The sequence below is a fragment of the Colias eurytheme genome, chromosome 29 (genome assembly GCF_061535395.1).
Source record: "Colias eurytheme isolate Ceu_HAF_F1 chromosome 29, ilColEury1 Martin Lab GWU primary, whole genome shotgun sequence".
In the NCBI taxonomy this organism is placed as follows: Eukaryota; Metazoa; Arthropoda; class Insecta; order Lepidoptera; family Pieridae; genus Colias; species Colias eurytheme.
The window spans coordinates 830,288-850,335 of NC_143008.1; the positions used below are offsets into that span (position 1 = coordinate 830,288).

General features: G+C 36.0%; 1 protein-coding gene across 1 annotated transcript; it reads left to right on the forward strand.

The window, feature by feature from the left end:
- The first annotated feature begins 53 nt into the window (after positions 1 to 53).
- Positions 54 to 19,009, forward strand: LOC149896004 (transferrin-like). Its single transcript, XM_090117810.1, has 15 exons — positions 54 to 216; positions 2,169 to 2,259; positions 2,670 to 2,806; positions 11,932 to 12,080; positions 12,488 to 12,632; positions 12,927 to 13,120; positions 13,514 to 13,656; positions 13,922 to 14,091; positions 14,663 to 14,903; positions 15,020 to 15,189; positions 15,707 to 15,849; positions 16,332 to 16,401; positions 17,331 to 17,444; positions 17,825 to 17,966; positions 18,299 to 19,009. Exons 1-15 carry the CDS (start codon positions 159 to 161, stop codon positions 18,615 to 18,617), a joined length of 2,286 nt encoding a protein of 761 aa, XP_089973936.1. The 5' UTR covers positions 54 to 158; the 3' UTR covers positions 18,618 to 19,009.
- Positions 19,010 to 20,048: the final 1,039 nt, after the last annotated feature.

The following is a 20,048-nucleotide window of genomic DNA, read 5'->3' on the forward strand; positions in this document are numbered from 1 at the left end:
TTTCGAAACGTTGATAAGATCATTATGACAAACACTGCATAGCCCGTATGGAATATTATAAGAGTAGTTATAGATTAGCGAACGTGTCAAACGCTCGTGCTAAAACAGGCGTGGTTTAAGACTGACTTTTATAGACATAGATGTAGTGTTGTGTGAAAATGGGTTTTAAGTTGCTGTATTTTGTATCTGTGATAGCCGCTGTATCAGCACAAAGCTGTGAGTAAAATTTCAAGAATATGTTATAGGGTTCATAAATCTAATACATCATGCATGGTGTTCTATATATGTATAACTAAAACATGTTTTGTTAATGTATAATGGATTTTATGATAGTTAATTATAATTGGCGTTACTATAACTTATTATTTAACAATTGATAAAATTTCCACGATTAATAATTGTATTATATCAAAAGATCGATAGTGGAACTCGTGACCTGATAAAATATATTTGGGTGTCGACTGTAGATTATTAATATTTGTATGCTTTATGTTAATTTTCCCTTGCCATTCAAGTAACAAAAGTTTTATGACTCTGTTATAAGACATCAAAGGAAAATAATGTTTATAAGGCTTTTATTCCCTATGTAGACAATACAATACAATTCTCTATTCACAATTAAACCAAAAATCGTCTTAAATGTTCTACGACCACAGACCTGTAATAATGTACTACTCTAGATCTTAGAGTATTTCCAACAGGAAATATTATCTTCACAAATTAGAGTATGATGAATGGCGATTGGAATTCTTACATCATCGATGCCCTTCCCATTTCAAGAATCGTTTATCAATCGATATTTTGATATCTGTAGATATGATAATGTCTAGTGTGTGTTATTCAAGTACATGCTAAAGTTGTACGTATGTGATATGACTTGCTACTTTAAGCAATGAAACAACATGCTGTATATTATTTAGTACCTATTCGTCCGAATGAGATATAACCGAGGATTGAAAATAGGCCCTTAAAAAAATTCCAATATTTAACAGAAATTTTCCGGTACACGGAACTCTTTTTGTTTTATACATGTATTTTTTTCATACGAGCTAACCTTAAAGTATGTAGATTCTAAAAATAGGTGAAGCTTGTATAACAGCTTGTATTGAACTCTTTCACACAAATACTACGGAACCGATTACAATGAAATTCAGCACACATATTATAGAGGGTAACTTGGATTAACACATAGGATAGGTTTTATCCTGGAAATTCCACGGGAACGGATGCGGATTTTTCTTTGAAAAAGGCGGGCGAAGCCGCGGGCGGAATCCTAGTCTACTATAAAAAAATATATTTTTCTTTGCTTATAACAACAAAGAAACTATAAAAGTTAAGTTCGTAAGTGTACCTAACTAAACGAAGAGGCTTTTCACTGTTTGTCTTTTTTTTTTTTTTATGTCAGAGCAAGTAAAGGAGCAGGTAGGCCACCTGATGTTAAGTGGTCACCACCGACATATACCAATCGGTTCCTATATATGTGTTTTTAAAAATATGCGATGCACCTTGATGCAATTTTGTAATAGATAGAGTTATTTTCGAGAAAGATTTTACTGTATTATTTGTCAAGTTTTAAGCAAAGTCGCGAGCGGAGAGCTAGTTTTTAAATTATAATATACTCGGCTTATTGAAATTGTTATTAATTCGCGGATGACTTACAACGTTCTTTTACTTTCTCCAATTATTATAATTAATACTTTGTTATTTTTCTTTATTATTCAACTAGCTTTCCGCCCGCGGCTTCACCCGCTTTGTCTAAAACCTTATCACTATACATAGTATAAAACAAAGTCGCTTTTTCTGTCCCTATTTCCCTATGTCCCTATGTATGCTTAAATCTTTAAAACTACGCAACGGATTTTGATGCGGTTTTTTGTAATAGATAGAGTGATTCAAGAGGAAGGTTTTAGTATATAATTTATTAGGTTTTAGACAAAGCGGGCGAAGCCGCGGGCGGAAAGCTAGTAAATTATATCTATACTAAAACCTTCCTGGAGGAAATGGAGAAAGAAATGGAGATATATAATTAACACAGAAAGCGACTTTGTTTTATACTTACTTTCTAGTCATAGTGATATTTGGTGTGCACTAGTTCCTATGTTCAATATCTGTATCATTTTGTTTTAGTTTTATGCGTAATTTTAATAATTATTTATAATTTTTTACAGATCGTGTGTGTATATCTTCATCGAATCCAATATTATGTCAGACTTTGGACAGAGATGGAAGCCAGGCGATTTGCGAGCCTGTGGAATCCAGGTAATTTTATGTTTCGATATGAAAATGACCAAATTTACCCCAGCAATTGTCGGAAAATAAAAATAAATTCCGACTTTGCGGACCACCATTTTTGTACGGCATCTGTGTCATACTATTTCAATACTGCTTTTAATCCATTATTCCGCAACGCCGTACAAAAGTCATTTAGACAAGGGGAAAAAATCTCTACCCGTACTTTCGAATTCTAATCTGCACTCAGGTGGACAGCTTACAAGTCACGGCATAGTGCTGAATCTTATTATTTTATGCTCTTATATCGTTCTAGATAGGTCACCTGGTGGTTCAAATGACCCTACATTTTTCAACATGGGCCTGTAGTCTATAAGTTTGTAATTCTAATTATTCATAGAAATAAAACAAATAATTAAAAATAATTTTATTTTATCCAGAGTCGATTGTGCCATAAAAATAGCGCGTGGCGATGCCCATCTCGGTGTGTTCTCTGAAGAGGAGATGGTGCTTCTGTCTCAAGCGCAGCCGGAGGGCAGCAGAGTGGTTGCATCTATACGAGATGTTTCTAGAAACGGTAAGTAAGAACCACAATATCTATACTAATACATATTATAAAGCTGAAGGGTTTGTTTGTTTGAACGTGCTAATCTCAGGAACTACTGGTCCGATTTGAAAAATTATTTCGGTGATATATAGCCCATTTTTTTGAGGAAGGCTATATAATATTATCTCGCTAAGACCAACAGGAGCGGAGCCATACATCTATATAACTTACTAAAAAAAACTTTATTATCACCAGATAATAAAGTTTTTGTTTGATATTGAGGTTGATTCTTCCTTTATTACTTTACTTTAAAGGTTTTAGGTTATTAAAATGAAAACGAGAATAAAAAAATATGATTTTAATTATAACGATTACATTTTGTGCTGTTAGTTACAAGGTTACAAGAAAAGAGAATGACGCGAGGTTCCATGATTAAGCACATTCGTTTTTCATTAACGTGAAGTTAGGCCCGAGTCCCACCGGTGTTGCCGCCACACCGCTGAACGACGTAGGTACGCTGCTAACTTCAGAGTTCTTGAACATACCGCCCGCCTTGGAAGAACTCAGGAAAGGCTTCCAACATGAAGCACTCGTCAGTGAAGCTGGATCATGAGGGTTATAACGGGCAAATCTTTGCAAACGATCGGCGTATGATGCCGTGCGCTGTCCGTATTTCAGCCACTCGGGAAATCCCATCAGTCCCCGGGAAGACGTGCATCACTCGACCCAGTTTCCATTTCAAAGGAGGAACATTATCCTCCTTGATCAGAACTAAGCTATTCTCTTTGAGGTCCTCATTGTTGGTTTTCCATTTAATTCGCTGTTGGAGCTCTGAAATGTATTCTTTCGACCAACGCTGCCAAAAATGTTGTCGAAGTTGCTCCACATGGTCATAGCGTCCCAATCGCGTAGACTTAATCATCGTCAGGTTTTCGCATATAGGTGCAGTTAGTGGTCGACCGATCAGGAAATGGGCTGGAGAAAGTGGGAGAAAGTCATGAGGATCTGAGGACAGAGGAGACAGAGGGCGAGAGTTCAGGACGGCTTCAATTTGCGTTAATACCGTTTCAAACTCTTCACGTGTTAACCTAGCATTGCCCAGCACCCGCCGCAAATGATGCTTACAGGACTTGACTCCTGCTTCCCACAACCCGCCAAAATGAGGACTGTACGGTGGTATAAATGTTAAACGAATTTGATTATGACTAAGAAAATCAGAAATATCACTACCATTATTAAAAATTACTGATAATTCCTTTTCAGCACCAACGAAATTTTTTCCATTGTCTGAAAAGATTTGATAAGGCTTTCCACGCCGTGCTATGAACCGATTTAATGCTAAAATATAATCATGTGTACTCAAGCTACCTACCAGTTCTAAATGTATAGCCCTTGTACTAAAACAAACGAATAAACAAATGTATGATTTTATTAATTTTGCACCCCTGCCCTTTCGGTCCAAAATGAGCAGGGGCCCGGCATAATCAACTCCACAATTCATAAAAGGAAAATTTTGTTCTAATCTTTCCGAAGGTAAGTTGCCCATGAGAGGGGTCAATGTCCTGCCTTTCATGCGTTTGCATACGATACAATTATGAACAACTTGTTTAGCTAAATCGCGAGCCCTCAAAATCCACCACCTTTCACGCATGGAATATACTAGAAGCTGAGGACCAGCATGAAGCAATCGTTTATGTTCATATTCACATAATAATCTTGAAAAGCGATGCTTCCCACTAAGCAATACGGGATGTTTTTTATTATAATCAAATTCATTCGCGTTAGATAACCTACCACCGACACGAATAATATTTGATTCATCTAGAAAAATATTTAAACCGGCTATTTTGTTATATATCAATTTATTTTTAATATTTTTACTATTATTTAATGATAACTTATTTTTTAATCTATAATATTGTTCACTAAATGATTCTTGTTGAGCAAACCGTGTTAATGTATCAAGTGATCGCTGTAACTCATCTACAGATAAGGAACCGGTTTGTCGCACACGAATGCCATTGACCTTGCCATTGACAATAGGTACTCGGACATTATCAATGAATCGCAATAAATATGCACAAATCCTTTGCAAACGAATAAATGACGAATAACGTTCAAAATCAAATATTGAAAATAATTGAGTAGAATGTAAATGAACAGTGTTATGTTTAATTTCAGGCAACTCACTATATGGCGAAATAAAGATGTTACTATTGTCTGGCCACTTACTACTTATATCGCGTAAGAAGGCAGGGCCACACCACCAATTATGATTACTATCATACTTCAGCGTGTCTAACGTCGTGCCGCGAGTTATAATATCCGCAGGGTTTTCGGTTCCCTTAACATGTCGCCAAATTGTATCACATGTTAATTCATTTATTTGTGCAACGCGATTTTGAACGAAGGTTTTAAGTAAATGCGGCGACATACTCAACCAGCCTTGCACAATAGTTGAGTCAGTCCAAAAATATATTTTATCGAAATTTAAACGGAGAGATTGTTTTATTTTAATATATAATCTAGCACCTACCAAAGCCCCGCACAGTTCGAGTCTCGGAACACTTACTATCTTTATCGGTGCTAATTTACTTTTTGCACATAATAAATGCACTGAAACTGGTAAATCACCGTTATTATTACACAACCTAACGTACGCGCACGCACCGTAGGCATCTTGAGAAGCGTCAGTAAATATATGAAGCTCCTTGTAACTATTATCATCAATAACACAACGAGGTAGTCTAATAGTATGTAAATGTTGCAAATCACACAGAAACTTATGCCATGCAATTGCAATGGTTTCGGGAACTTCGTCCCAATCCAATTTTTGCAGCCACAGTTTTTGTAACAATGACTTAGCTTTAATTACTACGGGCGTTAATAAACCTAATGGATCATATATTTGTGCAATGGTGGATAATATGACACGCTTCGTAACTATCGAGTCATGATTTGTAAATTTAGTTGTAAAATAAAATTCATCCTTTTGTGTACACCAGCCTAAACCTAACGTTTTGGATGAATGATTTATATCAATGTTTAGGTCTTTATACATTTCAGGAGATACGTCGCAATTAAATGTCCATTTATGCAGCGGAAAACAACCCTGTTTTAACAACTTGGATATTTTATTACACAATTCCATTAAAGATTTAAGGTCATTACTCCCCGTAATCAAATCGTCAACGAAAAAATCCTCGTTAATTGTTCTTGCAACTAATTCATCATTACAGTCTAAAGCCAATTGTTTTAAACAACGCATACTGAGAAACGGTGCTGACGCCGTTCCATACGTCACTGTATTTAACATATATAACTGTAAAGGTAGGTTTCGATTATTCCTCCACAATATAAGCTGTAAATTACGTTGATCCGATTGAATTAAAATCTGTCTGTACATTTTTTGAATATCTGCGCAGGCAACGTATTTATATTGACGAAATCTAAGTAAAATTGAGAATATATCATTTTGTAATGGAGGTCCTGTATACTGTATATTATTTAACGATTTGTTGTTTGATGTATTCGCGCTCGCGTCGAACACAACACGTAATTTTGTAGTTAAACTATCCTCACGATAGACACCGTGATGAGGTAATATATAATGTGGTTTACTTAATAAATCTGGAATATTCTTTGTTTCAATTAGAGTCATATGACCAAGTGTTTCATATTCTTTAATAAAATCGCTATAAAGTGTTTTATAATTAGGTAAACGATCCAACTTTCTTTCGAGAGATAAAAAACGATTTTTAGCCATAGTGTACGAATCACCTAATAACTCAGGTGACTCCTTTAGAGGAATGCGAACAGAGAATCTACCGTGTTTGTCACGTTTTGTAGTCTCTTTAAATAACATTTCACAATAACGATCATCTTTAGACATGGGAGAAGATAAGTCAGTCAATTCTTCTAACTCCCAAAATTTTTTCAGTTGAGTATTTATCTGAACTAAGTTACACTGAACTCTTTCAGTCTTAAACGAATGACTATTATAAATAGGCCCAGAAATTATCCATCCTAATTTTGAATCATATAGATAAGGACCATTAATAAGTTTAATCTTATCACTATTTAATAAATCCCAAAATACATCCGCTCCTATAAGGATATCGATATCCGACGGCACACTAAACGTAGGGTCCGCGAGTGAAATGTGTTTAGGTATTTGAAACCTTTGAGATTTAATTGATAACGAAGGTAACTTTGATGTAATACGAGGAAGAACCAAGCATTGAATATTTATATTAAAATGATTAACTTTAGAACGAATATTTACTTTACAGGTGTGAGAACATTTTGATACGCTCTGCCCAACACCTGAAATATGTATAGTGGACTGTATTATTGGTATTTGTAAACGATTACACAACGATTCTGTAATAAAACAATTCTGACTTCCGTTGTCAAGGAGCGCCTTAACTGTGTGATAATTATCACTCGAGTCAGAAACGTCAATGAGCGCTGTCGAAAGCAACACGGGTTGTATAGCGGCAGCGGCATTGCACGTGAGTACATTTATACGCTCGGAATGCACTCCCGTATCAGCTGATTTATGCGAACTAGGTATAGACGCGGGAATACTTAATTCTTCACTAAGATAAGTAGTATGAAGTAGTGTATTATGGTTCTTTTTGCATAATTTGCATGGACCATATGAACAATCGTTTGCTAAATGGCTATCAGTGCGAATACAATTACGACAAAGGTTTTTATTTTTTACAAGAACATGTCTCTCCTGCACAGGCCTGTTTAAGAATTTCGGACATGAATACAAATAATGTTCACCGCCGCAGTCAACACAAACACGTTCTTTTACATTGATATCGAATTTAGATTTGTTACGAGATGAATTAACTACGTGTGTATGTGTGAGAGGTTGCGACAAATTTTTAGGCTTACTAAAATATTTATGATTGTTATTCGTGTTAATATAATTATTATTGTTATGTTTATTAGAAGAAACACCGCGCACATTATTCGTTTTTATCATTTCTAACATATCAGCTCGGTTTCCAAGAAACTCTAATAGATCGCCTAATTTAATGTTTCTTGATTCATTTTTTGACAATAAAGTACCTTTATGCGTCTCCCACTCACGCTCTGTGGACTGATCGAGCTTGGACACAATTAAATAGACAACCAAAGTGTCCCAAGAATCGGTGGGTTCGTTTAATGATTTTAATGCACGTAAATTACGTAATGTTGAATCTATTAACCTTCTAATGTGAACAAACGATTCGCTTTGTAGTGCCTGAACATTAAAGAGTGCCTTGACATGATTTTGTACTAATAATCGATTATTATGAAACCTATTTTCTAATAAATCCCATGCGTGTGAGTAGTTTTCAGCCGTGAACTCTAATGCACTAATAACATGAGAAGCAGAACCACTGAGGGAAGATTTTAAATAATGAAATTTCTGTATATCATTAAGATCATCACGACTGTGTATCATAGTGAGATATGAATTCCTATACTCCAACCACTGATCATAAGCACCCTCAAAGACAGGTAGCTTTATAACTGGCAATTTAATAGACATAGAATTATTACAAACCTGATGACAAATAGATTGTGTTTTTTCACTACTGTTAGGATTTACCAAGCACTTCGCGTTAGCCATAATAGAAAAATACTGCTGTTCAAACAATTCACGGTATTCTAATTGAGCTGCTATATCCGAATCTTCAACTAATTGTTCAATTTTACTCTGAATTTCATTGTAACTTTGAAAAAGTGTACAAGCGGACTCTATTCGTAATTCTAATTCAGTTTTGCTATTGAAATTTAATTCTGATTTGTCTAGTTTAGAAATATATCTTTCAAACAATGTTAGCCTGCCTTTTAACGTGCCACGCTGTCTCTTTAAGTCAGCGAGCTGCATATTTATACTTTTACAAATACCTAAACGAGGAGATTTAGAATTACCACCGATTGTATCTTCACAGTCACTCATTTTGGCAGATTATAGAAAACAAGAGTACTTACAAATTCCCGTTAAGCATCAGCACAGCGCCGCGCTGCTCAACACGTGCACGGATAACTGAAACGTGAAAATAACGATATTAACGCAAATTAAAACGCACAGGAGATGGAGAGAAGAAGGATGGGTATCGTAACCTGACCGGATGCGACTCGACGGCAATCCAGCATAATCCTCTTGTGACTCCTCGCCATGTGCATGTGGTGATGATGATGCTGCTTCAATTAATGATTCGGCTCCGAATGGACCATGTTTAATATTGAGATGATTCTTCCTTTATTACTTTACTTTAAAGGTTTTAGGTTATTAAAATGAAAACGAGAATAAAAAAATATGATTTTAATTATAACGATTACATTTTGTGCTGTTAGTTACAAGGTTACAAGAAAAGAGAATGACGCGAGGTTCCATGATTAAGCACATTCGTTTTTCATTAACGTGAAGTTAGGCCCGAGTCCCACCGGTGTTGCCGCCACACCGCTGAACGACGTAGGTACGCTGCTAACTTCAGAGTTCTTGAACAGTTTTTAAAGTGAAACTTCTTTAGGCGCGTTAAGAGTAAAATATCAAGGTTCTGGTAATTCCTTCACGTCATGGAGTAACGCGAAGATTTTAGTATCTTTGAATCTTGCCAAAGAAGTTTCACTTTCACTGACACTAAAATAAAATTTTGGGAAACTGTCACAGTGTTCCCCATTGTTGCATATAAACTTTTAAATTTACGTACAGTACTCCAAACTTAATAATGCGCATGCAAATCTTCGCTAATTGTCGTATTTCCGAAGACACTCGAATCATTGAATCGTAAGAACCCTAAACAACGCACTTGCATTTTACACCTTGTTCAAAAGAAATAGAAGTCAATTCACGGTCATACACAATCAAAAACAAATCGGGCGGTAAGTGACGGTAGCCTGTCAGTCAAAAAACTCAAAAATCCGTCAGTCGTCTTTAAATATTGGTGGTGACTGCACGTGTTCTCTCTGTGTGGAATTATATAGAGCTGCTATTACATACCCTTCTTGGTTTTGTTTTTAAAGGTGAATTAAATTAATCGATGAAATGATTTACACAGGTGATGGCAGTAGGGAAAGTGAAAATGAAGAAGAGCATAATGAAAGTTCCGATGTATCTAAAATGTCAGAAATAAAGATAATCCCTGATTTTGATTGTTTTTATTTTTATTTTTTTATAATTGTCACAATATTGAAGAATGATCAGTACTGTAAATACTTTTGAACTGAGATTTTAATGATTAGATATATGGTTTAAATATAAACCTGTGTTTGAAAACCATATTTTATACAATACTAGCTTGCCACCCGCGGCTTCGCCCGCTTTGTCTAAAACCTAATAAATTATATACTAAAACCTTCCTCTTTAATCACTCTATCTATTAAAAAAAAACCGCATCAAAATCCGTTGCGTAGTTTTAAAGATTTAAGCATACAAAGTGACATAGGGAAATAGGGACAGTGAAAGCGACTTTGTTTTATACTATGTAGTGATAAATTTTGTGTTATTTTAACCTTCTTTTCTTCCATCATTACACCAGCTTCAGTAAGACACTTTAAAAGAACTATAAAATTTTCCAAGTAAATCAATCCAACAAAGATATATTCGCAATCGTGGGTTTATACTCGCTATTTACTTCGGAGGAAAGGAGGGAATTATCGAAACAAAATCGTTACTTACAAATACATATTAATTTCTTTTAGCACAAAATATATAATTTGACTAAATTATGCATGAAGAAAATGCATTTAACCACTCTATATAGATATGGGTAGTAATAAAAGCTCCGATAATAAATTTAAAAATGTCCTTACTAAAAATATAATATTTACTGCCCGAAATACTAAATCTCCGACTACTTCTGTCCGACTAAAAATGACGAAACGACCGAATGATATACTTAAATCTTAGAAAAAATCTTATGACTGTTAATTGCTGTAATACTTTTTTACCATATAAAATTATGTTCTACTGATAACAATGCTTTGTAATTATTACCTTTACTTGCCAACTAGAAATTCATCAATTACATTTAATTTTTCATAAACTCTGTGCTATTTTTACTACAATGTTATACTTAAATTTCTATTGTTGGCGCTTGTCCAGAAAGTTATTAAAAATACAAAAATGTACTTACTATAATCATGAATTCTAATTCATGAAAATTTAAGAAACCTAACATAACCTAACCTAACGGCTAACCTAACCTAAACTTGATTTTTTTTTGCGCGTCGACGGAGCCCCGCTTCGCGGGGCTCCTATTTCTGTGTAGTTTTTTTTTTAAGAAACCTAACCTAACCTAACCTAACGGCTAACCTAACCTAAACTTGATTTTTTTCTGCGCGTCGACGGAGCCCCGCTTCGCGGGGCTCCTATTTCTGTGTAGTTTTTTTTTTTAAGAAACCTAACCTAACCTAACCTAACGGCTAACCTAACCTAAACTTGATTTTTTTTTGCGCGTCGACGGAGCCGATCGCGCGGTCCGACCAGTTTCGGTATTTTCATCAATGTTGAGAGTTAAAAAATATATTTGGTAACCAACACTAGAAAATTAAATAACTCATAAAATTCATAAAAGAATGATTATATTGACATGACCTCTGTTGTCAGTAACCCAGTAATCTCGTCGGAGGTTCAGTATTTTATTCAGAAGTTTAGTTTTGTTATTCGAAGTTTAATATATTTTTAAGTAGAAATGTAATTTGATTGTGTTCATAGGTGTCAGCAAAATTTAGGTATTTTATTCGGTATGCTTTGAATTTTTTTGTCGGTATATTATTATAACGCTGGTAAATTAGAATAAAAGTCGGACAGAGATAGCTGGAGATTTATTTATTTGTCGGAACCATTATTATTTTCCTATAGATATCATCTTCGGACGCTCCGGGAATATGACAGTTGCCGAACAGCGACGAAGATTTCAATGCGCATTATTACTTTTGGAATACTGTATATGTATTATGTAGTTAATTTTTGGATGCTGAATATATTTGAATTTTGATATGCTTGAACACGCTAGGAACACACAGGAACCTCGAGAACGATTTGAAAAATTTCATGAGAATCGGTCCAGCCGTTTCGCAGGAGTATGCTAACATTGTGACATGATAATTTTATAAATATAGAGATTGATTTCAATAATTTCCAGAGCCATACGCATTCGAAGCGGTGGCCATAGTGCCAGTGACCCATTCAGGTGGTCTGGAGGGTCTACGTGGGGGCAGCTACTGCCACCCGGGGCTGGATGAACCGGATCTCAGGTGGTCTCCCAGGGTGCTGAAGGGTCTGGAGAGAGCTGTGAGTACTCTGGAGTTTTAGGAACTGAGTTCGTGAGAAAGTTGTGACTATATTACGAATTAAATCCTGGAGAATCACTCTATTCATTAAAAAAACCGCTAAATGTTTTTCTTTTGAGGAAATTTTACGTAATCGTGTTTTGGAGTAAAATGAAATGACTGGGTGGGTCCTGAACTTTGTTGTATTTTTTTATTTCATTAATATTGAATAGTACACACGATATTGATAAGCAGTTAGCCATTGGGTGGGCTCTTAATGAAACACTTGATCCCGACTGTAGACTGTATTCAACGGTCTATAGACTGAAGACTTTATTTAAAATTACAGGATTATATAGGATCATACACTCATAACATATATCTTTACTCATAACTCACTACATCAGGTTTATGTTTACTTTTCAACAGGCGGCACGCACAGACCGCTGCCCGAACACAGACACAAATAGAAAAACAGCAGAAGAACTAGAAGTGGATACGCTCAGCCAGTTCTTTGGTAGTGCTTGCCGGCCTGGCCCGTGGAGCGCGAATGTATCTGTTGATGCTGATCTGAGTAAGTATATAGAGAAAAAAATTGCTGGTACTAAAAAAGTTAAAAAAATCATTAAAAGTAAAAAAAATACAATAAATTTATTTTTTTGGCCGTCTCAGGATAGATTTCTTTCTTTTGAAGTGAAACTTCTTTAGTCGCGTTGGTAGTACAATTTCAAGGTTGTGTCATGACAATACCGTCACGTCATGGAATAAGGCGACGATTTTGGTATCGTTGAATCTGACCAAAAAAGTTTCACTTCTGACATGTGTGTTCGGCACAGTCGCTCTTTTTTAAATATATTTTTCCCCACAGAGTCACGCTACCAATCCCTCTGCTCGCTATGCGGCGATCGGTCGGGCTGCGCGAGCTATTCCATTGATATGGGCGTAGCCATTGCGGGTGTGCGCAATGACAACAGACACATACAAGCGTTGGAGTGTCTGCGCAGGAGCAATGGAACGTCTGTTGCGTATGTCGCGTGGCAGCATGTTCGAGAGTTCTTTAGTGTGAGTGTAGTGCTTTTTTACAATGTTTGCGGTTTTTGATATTAATGGTGCCAACAATTTATTTCAATTCAATTTTTTTTTTGTAAAAAGGTAAATCGCGTTTTAGTGGTTATTAGTTTAAATTAAAAAATAGAAATTTTAATAATGATAATGTTATACGGTAATAACATAAATGATTTCGATTCACATCTTATGATTACGGTTTGCACGGTGATAGATTGGAACGGTCACCAATTTTTTTCGACTTCTTTTTCAGTTTATTGTGGAATCGGATGTGCATTTGACTTATTTGATCTTAAGCTTATTTGTGCGGATACCTTAGTCGTGGCCGACTTGCCCTTGACAATTTTTTTTATTTTATACTCTAAGCGTAGGTATTTAATCATACCACAGATCCGCAACCCGGACATAGCAGCATCGTACGCAGCCCTATGCCCCGACGGTACCTTGAGCGCACTGTCGGCCACCGCGCTCGCTGCGCCCGCCGCGCCCTGCGCCTTCGTGCGTCAGCCTTGGAGCGCGCTCGTCGCTAACACGTGAGATCCCTTTTTTTAGCACCTAACGCATGCCCTATGCGTGGAGACCGAATCCAGAAATTCCGTAATGAAAAAACCTAACACCCTAACATGCTATGCAATAGCTTTACCGCGGCTAGAGATCCAAAGCAACATACATACGCGACACGTTAGCGACATTATTTTCAACACATATTTTCTCGTCAACCATAATTATTATTCTTCTTTCTACTTTCTATTTTGTATTTATTTTGGCGTTAATTAAATAAATATATTTCCTATACAGTGAAAAAGCGCTAGAGATCCAAAGCAACCTTCGCAACTGGTGGCCGGGTGGTGCAAGCCCAGGCGGCAACGGTTGGCAATCTGTGTTGTTCAGCGCCATAGTGGGGGGTGCGAACGCGAGGGTCAACTTTGAGGATGGGTTGCCTACACCCGCTAATTATTCCAATAATTGTGAGTTTTTGTACTTTTGGAGTGTATGTGTGTGTGTGAGACATCGTAGTTTTACCTAGTTTATATTTTTTTTTGGAAATCTGAAGTGGAAAAAATTACCAGTGGTAATTGGTAAAAACACAAATGTATGTATGTTATGACGTTTCGAAAGTGCTTCTAGTGGAGTCAAATCAAAATCTACCTAGTTTTTGCTATTTGATTAGAAATTAAGGCATGATAAAATTGTTGTACACCAGAGATTGATTCAACTCTCTCGTAAGTTTTGTCATCATTATGACAAAGTCCATTTTTGATCTTATATATAGTTATTTTATATTTTGCCTCGATTTTAATATACCTACCTATTTCAGCCAATCTTAAAAAAATACAAAATTTTGACGTGATACCATGGACCAATATACTCAATTGGTCTATGGTGATACTAATTTAGCAATTCCATTCCATTCAATTTCCATTTTACTAATGGAGCACGGCGACGATTTTGGTATCTTTGAATCTTGCCAAAGAAGTTTCACTTCTGAAACATGTGCTCGGCACACGTTCTTTTTTTGAATATTAAATTCTCTTCCAGTACGCAATCTCCCCTCAATCGACGCGTCCCCAAGCTGTGTCCCAGCCCGTCGTTGGTGCACAGTCTCCCCACAAGAACACACCAAATGCAATTGGTTGCAACTGGCCGCTTACACGCTTGGCATCGAACCCGCACTCTCCTGCCAGCAACGGACCAATGTGTTCCAGTGCTTGGCTGATATTAGAGATAATACAGCTGATTTTATTGCTACGCCTGCTAATTATGGATATTTGGCGAGACAGTAAGTATTTTACCACTTTTTGTATATTACTCGTTACTTCTACACACTACCCACTTTTTTTACTTCCATATATATCCCTTACTTTTACATCTACCCTTACTTACTTTTGCTTCCAGACACTACAGTCTCTCGTCAGTGAAGCTGGTACAAAACTCTCGCAGCGATCCGTTCGCGTTCAGTCGCGTCGCAGCGCTCGTCAAGGAGACAAGCGCGCAGAGCAATAATATCACGAGATTCGAGAATCTGCGCGGAAAGAACGCTTGCTTTCCGGAGTTTGGCGGGATTTGTAAGTATCATTTAATTTTCCTTTCTGAAGTTTTGTGTAAAAATTTGAATATTTTCGATATATTTTTATGTGTATCTTGCTACCAGACTCGACATTTGAAATTCTCATTATTAGATGTCAAATTACACGATGCCTCGGAATATTTTATTCCTTTCCTTTTGCCTCATCTCTTTATTCATTATTTCTTTCTTTGCATCCCCTCTTTGTTTCTATCTTTTAATTCGCTATTCATTTCCCAGCTGAGTTTTCCTTACCTTTTTCATGTCTTATTTCCAAGGTATAAAACCTACTGTAAAAGTCTTGCGCGCTGCGCACGAGAGTGTAATGATCAATTTTCGACCATTATTGCCCCTTTTTTACATTTCCCTCTTGTTTTTCCTCCTACTTATTTCATTTCCTAAAATTTCTACATGTAAATATCGATAACAGCTATCCTCTTTTTCCCTTATGCTACTTTATCCCTGTGTTCCCTTTCTATATGAATATTATTATAATTATACATAAATATTAATTACAGCATTCGTATCATTCCTCCGCACGGCTCACGAGCGCGGAGTGATCAGTTCCTCTGAATGTGACTACGGCCGAGCAGTTGGAGAGTTCTTCAGCAGTTCCTGTGCGCCTGGTGCAATGGATGCGTCACATGCGATGGATAAGAGTGTGAGTTTGGAGTTGTGAGTTTTTGTGTTTATGGATGATGTGTGAGTTTATTTGGGGATTGTGAGTTTTGTTGTTTTCATGCGGATAATGTGTAATATTTATTTATTAGTCTTCGAATTGACTAATGTGCTCTTGAGAAATTAGATTTAATTAAAAATTCAAATCAAGCTGAAAATTTTTTGAAATTGTTCTTAACACAATATTTTAAAATAAAAAAATATATACTCCTCACCGTATACTGTATAAAAAAGTTACCACTAGCTTAAAGGTGCACAAAAGATATTATCCGTTGCAATTTTAACCGAAATTGTCAAATAATCTCCGACTCAAGATTGCATGTCTATAAATTATAAAGACATCGATGCTTTTTTTCCAAAGAGGTTCTGAGAATATTTAAAAATGCACCTTTATAGTTTATGTAAAAAATGCACCTATTTTGGTCATGTTGTGCACATTTTATTAAATTACAAATGCTTTTTCAGAACTTCGACGCAACACCACTGTGCTCTCTGTGCAAGCCAAGCATCACTATTGTTGGCAACTTTTCACAAAGTAAGTAACTTATTAACTAATAATAATTTATTTTACAATTGGTTTTATATGTTTTTGTGTTACTCTAATGACCTGAATATATAATCATCTTGCTACAATTATTTATTTTGGAAAAAAAGTTATTTTATGACAGTCAAATTAACATTATTCAGCCTTTTATATATTTGAAATAGCCCTTAGGCCGCGTTTCCACCTGCAAGAAAACTTCCGCGAGAAATGTCCGACAGTCTGTCTGACAGCAACTTGCAAGTCTACTTGCAGGTGGAAACGCGGAATTAGACTTGCAAGTTGCTGTCGGACAGACTGTCGGACATTTCTCGCGGAAGTTTTCTTGCAGTTGGACAGGCGGCCTTATGATCAAAGATTACTCAAAGGCACTTTAAGTAGAAGAAGCCACTATAGGTAAAAGGTTACTTTAAAAACATATTTCCATTTTATTTTAAAATTGTTTTTTAACCCGTCAGTATTATAATCATCGCGATGTTACAAACTGTCGAAAAATTGTAACATATGGTTTCAATTTAACGCACTTTTTTTTGTCAAAAGTGAAACTTCTTTAGGCGCGTTGAGAGTATAATTTCAAGGTCGCGTCATGGCAATAATTTCATGTCATGGAGTGAGACGAAAATTTAAGTATCTTTGAATATTGACAAAGTAGTTTCACTTCTAACAGTGTGCTCGGTGCTCTTTTTTGATAGATTGTTATTGAAGTGTTATCGGTAGACAAGAAAATATAAAAATAAAACGACGTGTGGCACTCGGGGACTGCCGCGGTAAAGCTATTGCAAGCTATGCCTTCAAGCCACACCTCCGCCCGTCGGAGTGCAGAGCGTGAGGTTTTTTCGTTACGGAATTTCTCGATTCGGTCCCCGCGCTCAAGGCCCGCGATAGAAGCTATGCAATAGCTTAAAAAATATTTTCCATCTCAGATCAAGAATGTTCGTTCGACAACAGCAACAAGTACTACGGCAACAACGGTTCCGTCGCGTGTCTCGCTGACCCGGAGAGCGATGTGGCGTTCGTTGATCTGGCTAATATTAATGGTGAGTTTTGTTGTGAGTTTTTGTGTTGTTTGCTAATCTGGCTAGTATTCAAGTTAAGTCATTTTTTATTGGTTTATTTAGGGAAAAATTTTAAGATAAGTATACTACTTTTTTAATTTGAATTTTACGGTACATTTATAACAAGATTTTGCTCAATTATTTGATTAGAAAAGAAAGCTTAATTCCTTTTTATTTAGTAGAATAGTAGCAGTATAATTTTAGAAAACATCTATTTTTCCTCATTAGCCTCAAGAATAAGCAATTAATGATTTAATAATTATTATAAACTTAACAAAATATTTTAATTTCATAATAATCTGATAGTAATTAAATGAATTCCAAAACTTATAACTTCATTAGCAAAAAAATGTCCATTTCAGCCAACCTCAACGCCGCGAACCTAGCGGAGTACCAAGTTCGAGTCCTGTGCAGGAACAACTCTCTCGCTGCGTACACCGGAGTTAATGTCGATCAGAACTGCTTGCTGGCTTATGTTGTAGATTCTGAAGTTTTGGCTAGGAGGTAAAGTATTAAATTAAAAAATTATACCCGCATTGCTCCGTTCCTATTGGTCTTAACGTGATGATATATCACTACCTAGTATAAAACAAAGTCGTTTTCTCTGTCCCTATGTACGCTTAATCTTTAAAACTACGCAACGGATTTTGATGCGATTTTTTTATAGATAGAGTGATTCTGGAGGAAGGTGTTAGTATATAATTTATTAAGTTTTAGACATAGCTGGCGAAAGCGTGGGCGGAAAGGTAGTATACAATAAACCTTTTATACCTACAATTTTTCAAGCAAATCAATTAAAAAAGGTTTATTAATACTAAAAATATCATTTTTTCCAGAAATGACCCCCTCCTCAACAGCCTGAACGCACTCCTTGACACTTTAGACGCACACTTCGGCTACAACGCGGCAACTTCCGCGCAACTCATCAACATGGAAATGTATTCACCGTTCGACGGGGTCAACGACCTCTTGTTCAAGAACACAGCTGTTGGTCTCGCAGAGCCATCTAGTGACACTGCAAACGAAGCTGCTAGGAATTACAACGATTTGTTCAAACATTTGGAGTCGTGTACTTCAGCTGCGTCGTCTAGAAGCTTCTTTGCTTACGTCACACTAGTTGTAATGGCGGTTGTCACGAGATTTATAATTTATTAAGTGAAATTGTAATCACGCAATTTGTAGTGTAACAATTAAATTAATAAAGATTGTATACAAATAAAATACTTTTTTTGTAAATAAAATTTCAGTTGCTTACCTAAGTACTTTATGTACATATTTCCCACCCTTTTTGTGTTAAAAAAAGCATTAATTTGCATACATGTCAATATATTTTATAGTTTTTTGGTAAATTTTTCATTTACTCGGTTAAGATTTTTTTAACGTTTTTGTTTACCTATGTCTGTTTTTAACAATTGTGTGTTTGTTTTTTTGTGAAATAATTTTTTGATTTGTATAATTGCGCCATCTAGCGGCAATGTAACAACTGATACAACCTATATTAAACGAGTGTTTTTCTTGTTGTAATTAATAAATATTTTTCTAGTATACCTACTCTTGTTTTATTTATTCCTAACGGTCCGCCCGTGGTACCTACATGTTTACGTTTTTTTTCATAAGAATAGATTCCGCAGCGCACGCAATGCACGCAAATTTTATTAAGGAATTTTTTACACCTTGGGTTACATTATTGCATTTTTGGTAAGGATCTCTAATTTTTTTAACCGACTTCAAAAAAAAGGAGGAGGTTATCAATTCGGCCGGTATGTTTTTTTTTTTTTTTTTTTATGTATGTACACCGATTACTCCGTGGTTTCTGAACCGATTTACGTGATTCTTTTTTTGTTCGACGCGGGATGGTGTCGAATTGGTCCCATAAAAATTTTATTCGGATAGGCCCAGTAGTTTTTATTTTATGAGCATTTTTGTCCGTATTTGTAAATGTTGCAAGTGCAAGTTTGAAGTCGGTTGTTTTTAACGCAGTTATTGACTTGTTGAAAATGCAATATAGTCTATGTTGCTCAGTTTTAATTAATTACATTGGAAGTATTCGAATCCTTGAAGATATTACGAAATGACATGTTTTTATCAGATTCGCACTGCCGAATCAATTTACGTGCAACTTAGGGAATCTTCAATCCAGAGGAAATTATACTAAAGAACACAATTAATATTTATTTACTTTCGCGTATAAACTACTCAATGTCAAACTGATAGACAGCTGTCAGGGATCGGCAATGACATTTGCGCGCAATAGTCATTGTTTGCGCGCGAACTTAATTAATTTTTATTTTATGTAACTAATGGCCGAATACTGAAACGCCACTCAAATCTCAAACTCATCTAATTGCAACTTAAAGTTAAGCTTCCCGTAAATTTAACTGCTATACACAAACGCCACTCAAGCAATTTGAAACCGTGATTAGGCAAGCAGTCCTCAAATGTTTTCATAATGTGATCAGCTGTGCGCGATTACGCACGGACGCATATTGTGTGTGACCGCTGATTCTGTGCTGAGGACAATGACCTCTAATGTAGTGAAATGTGCGAGTTGTAATATCGTTATTAATGAACTCTTGTCTTTCTTAA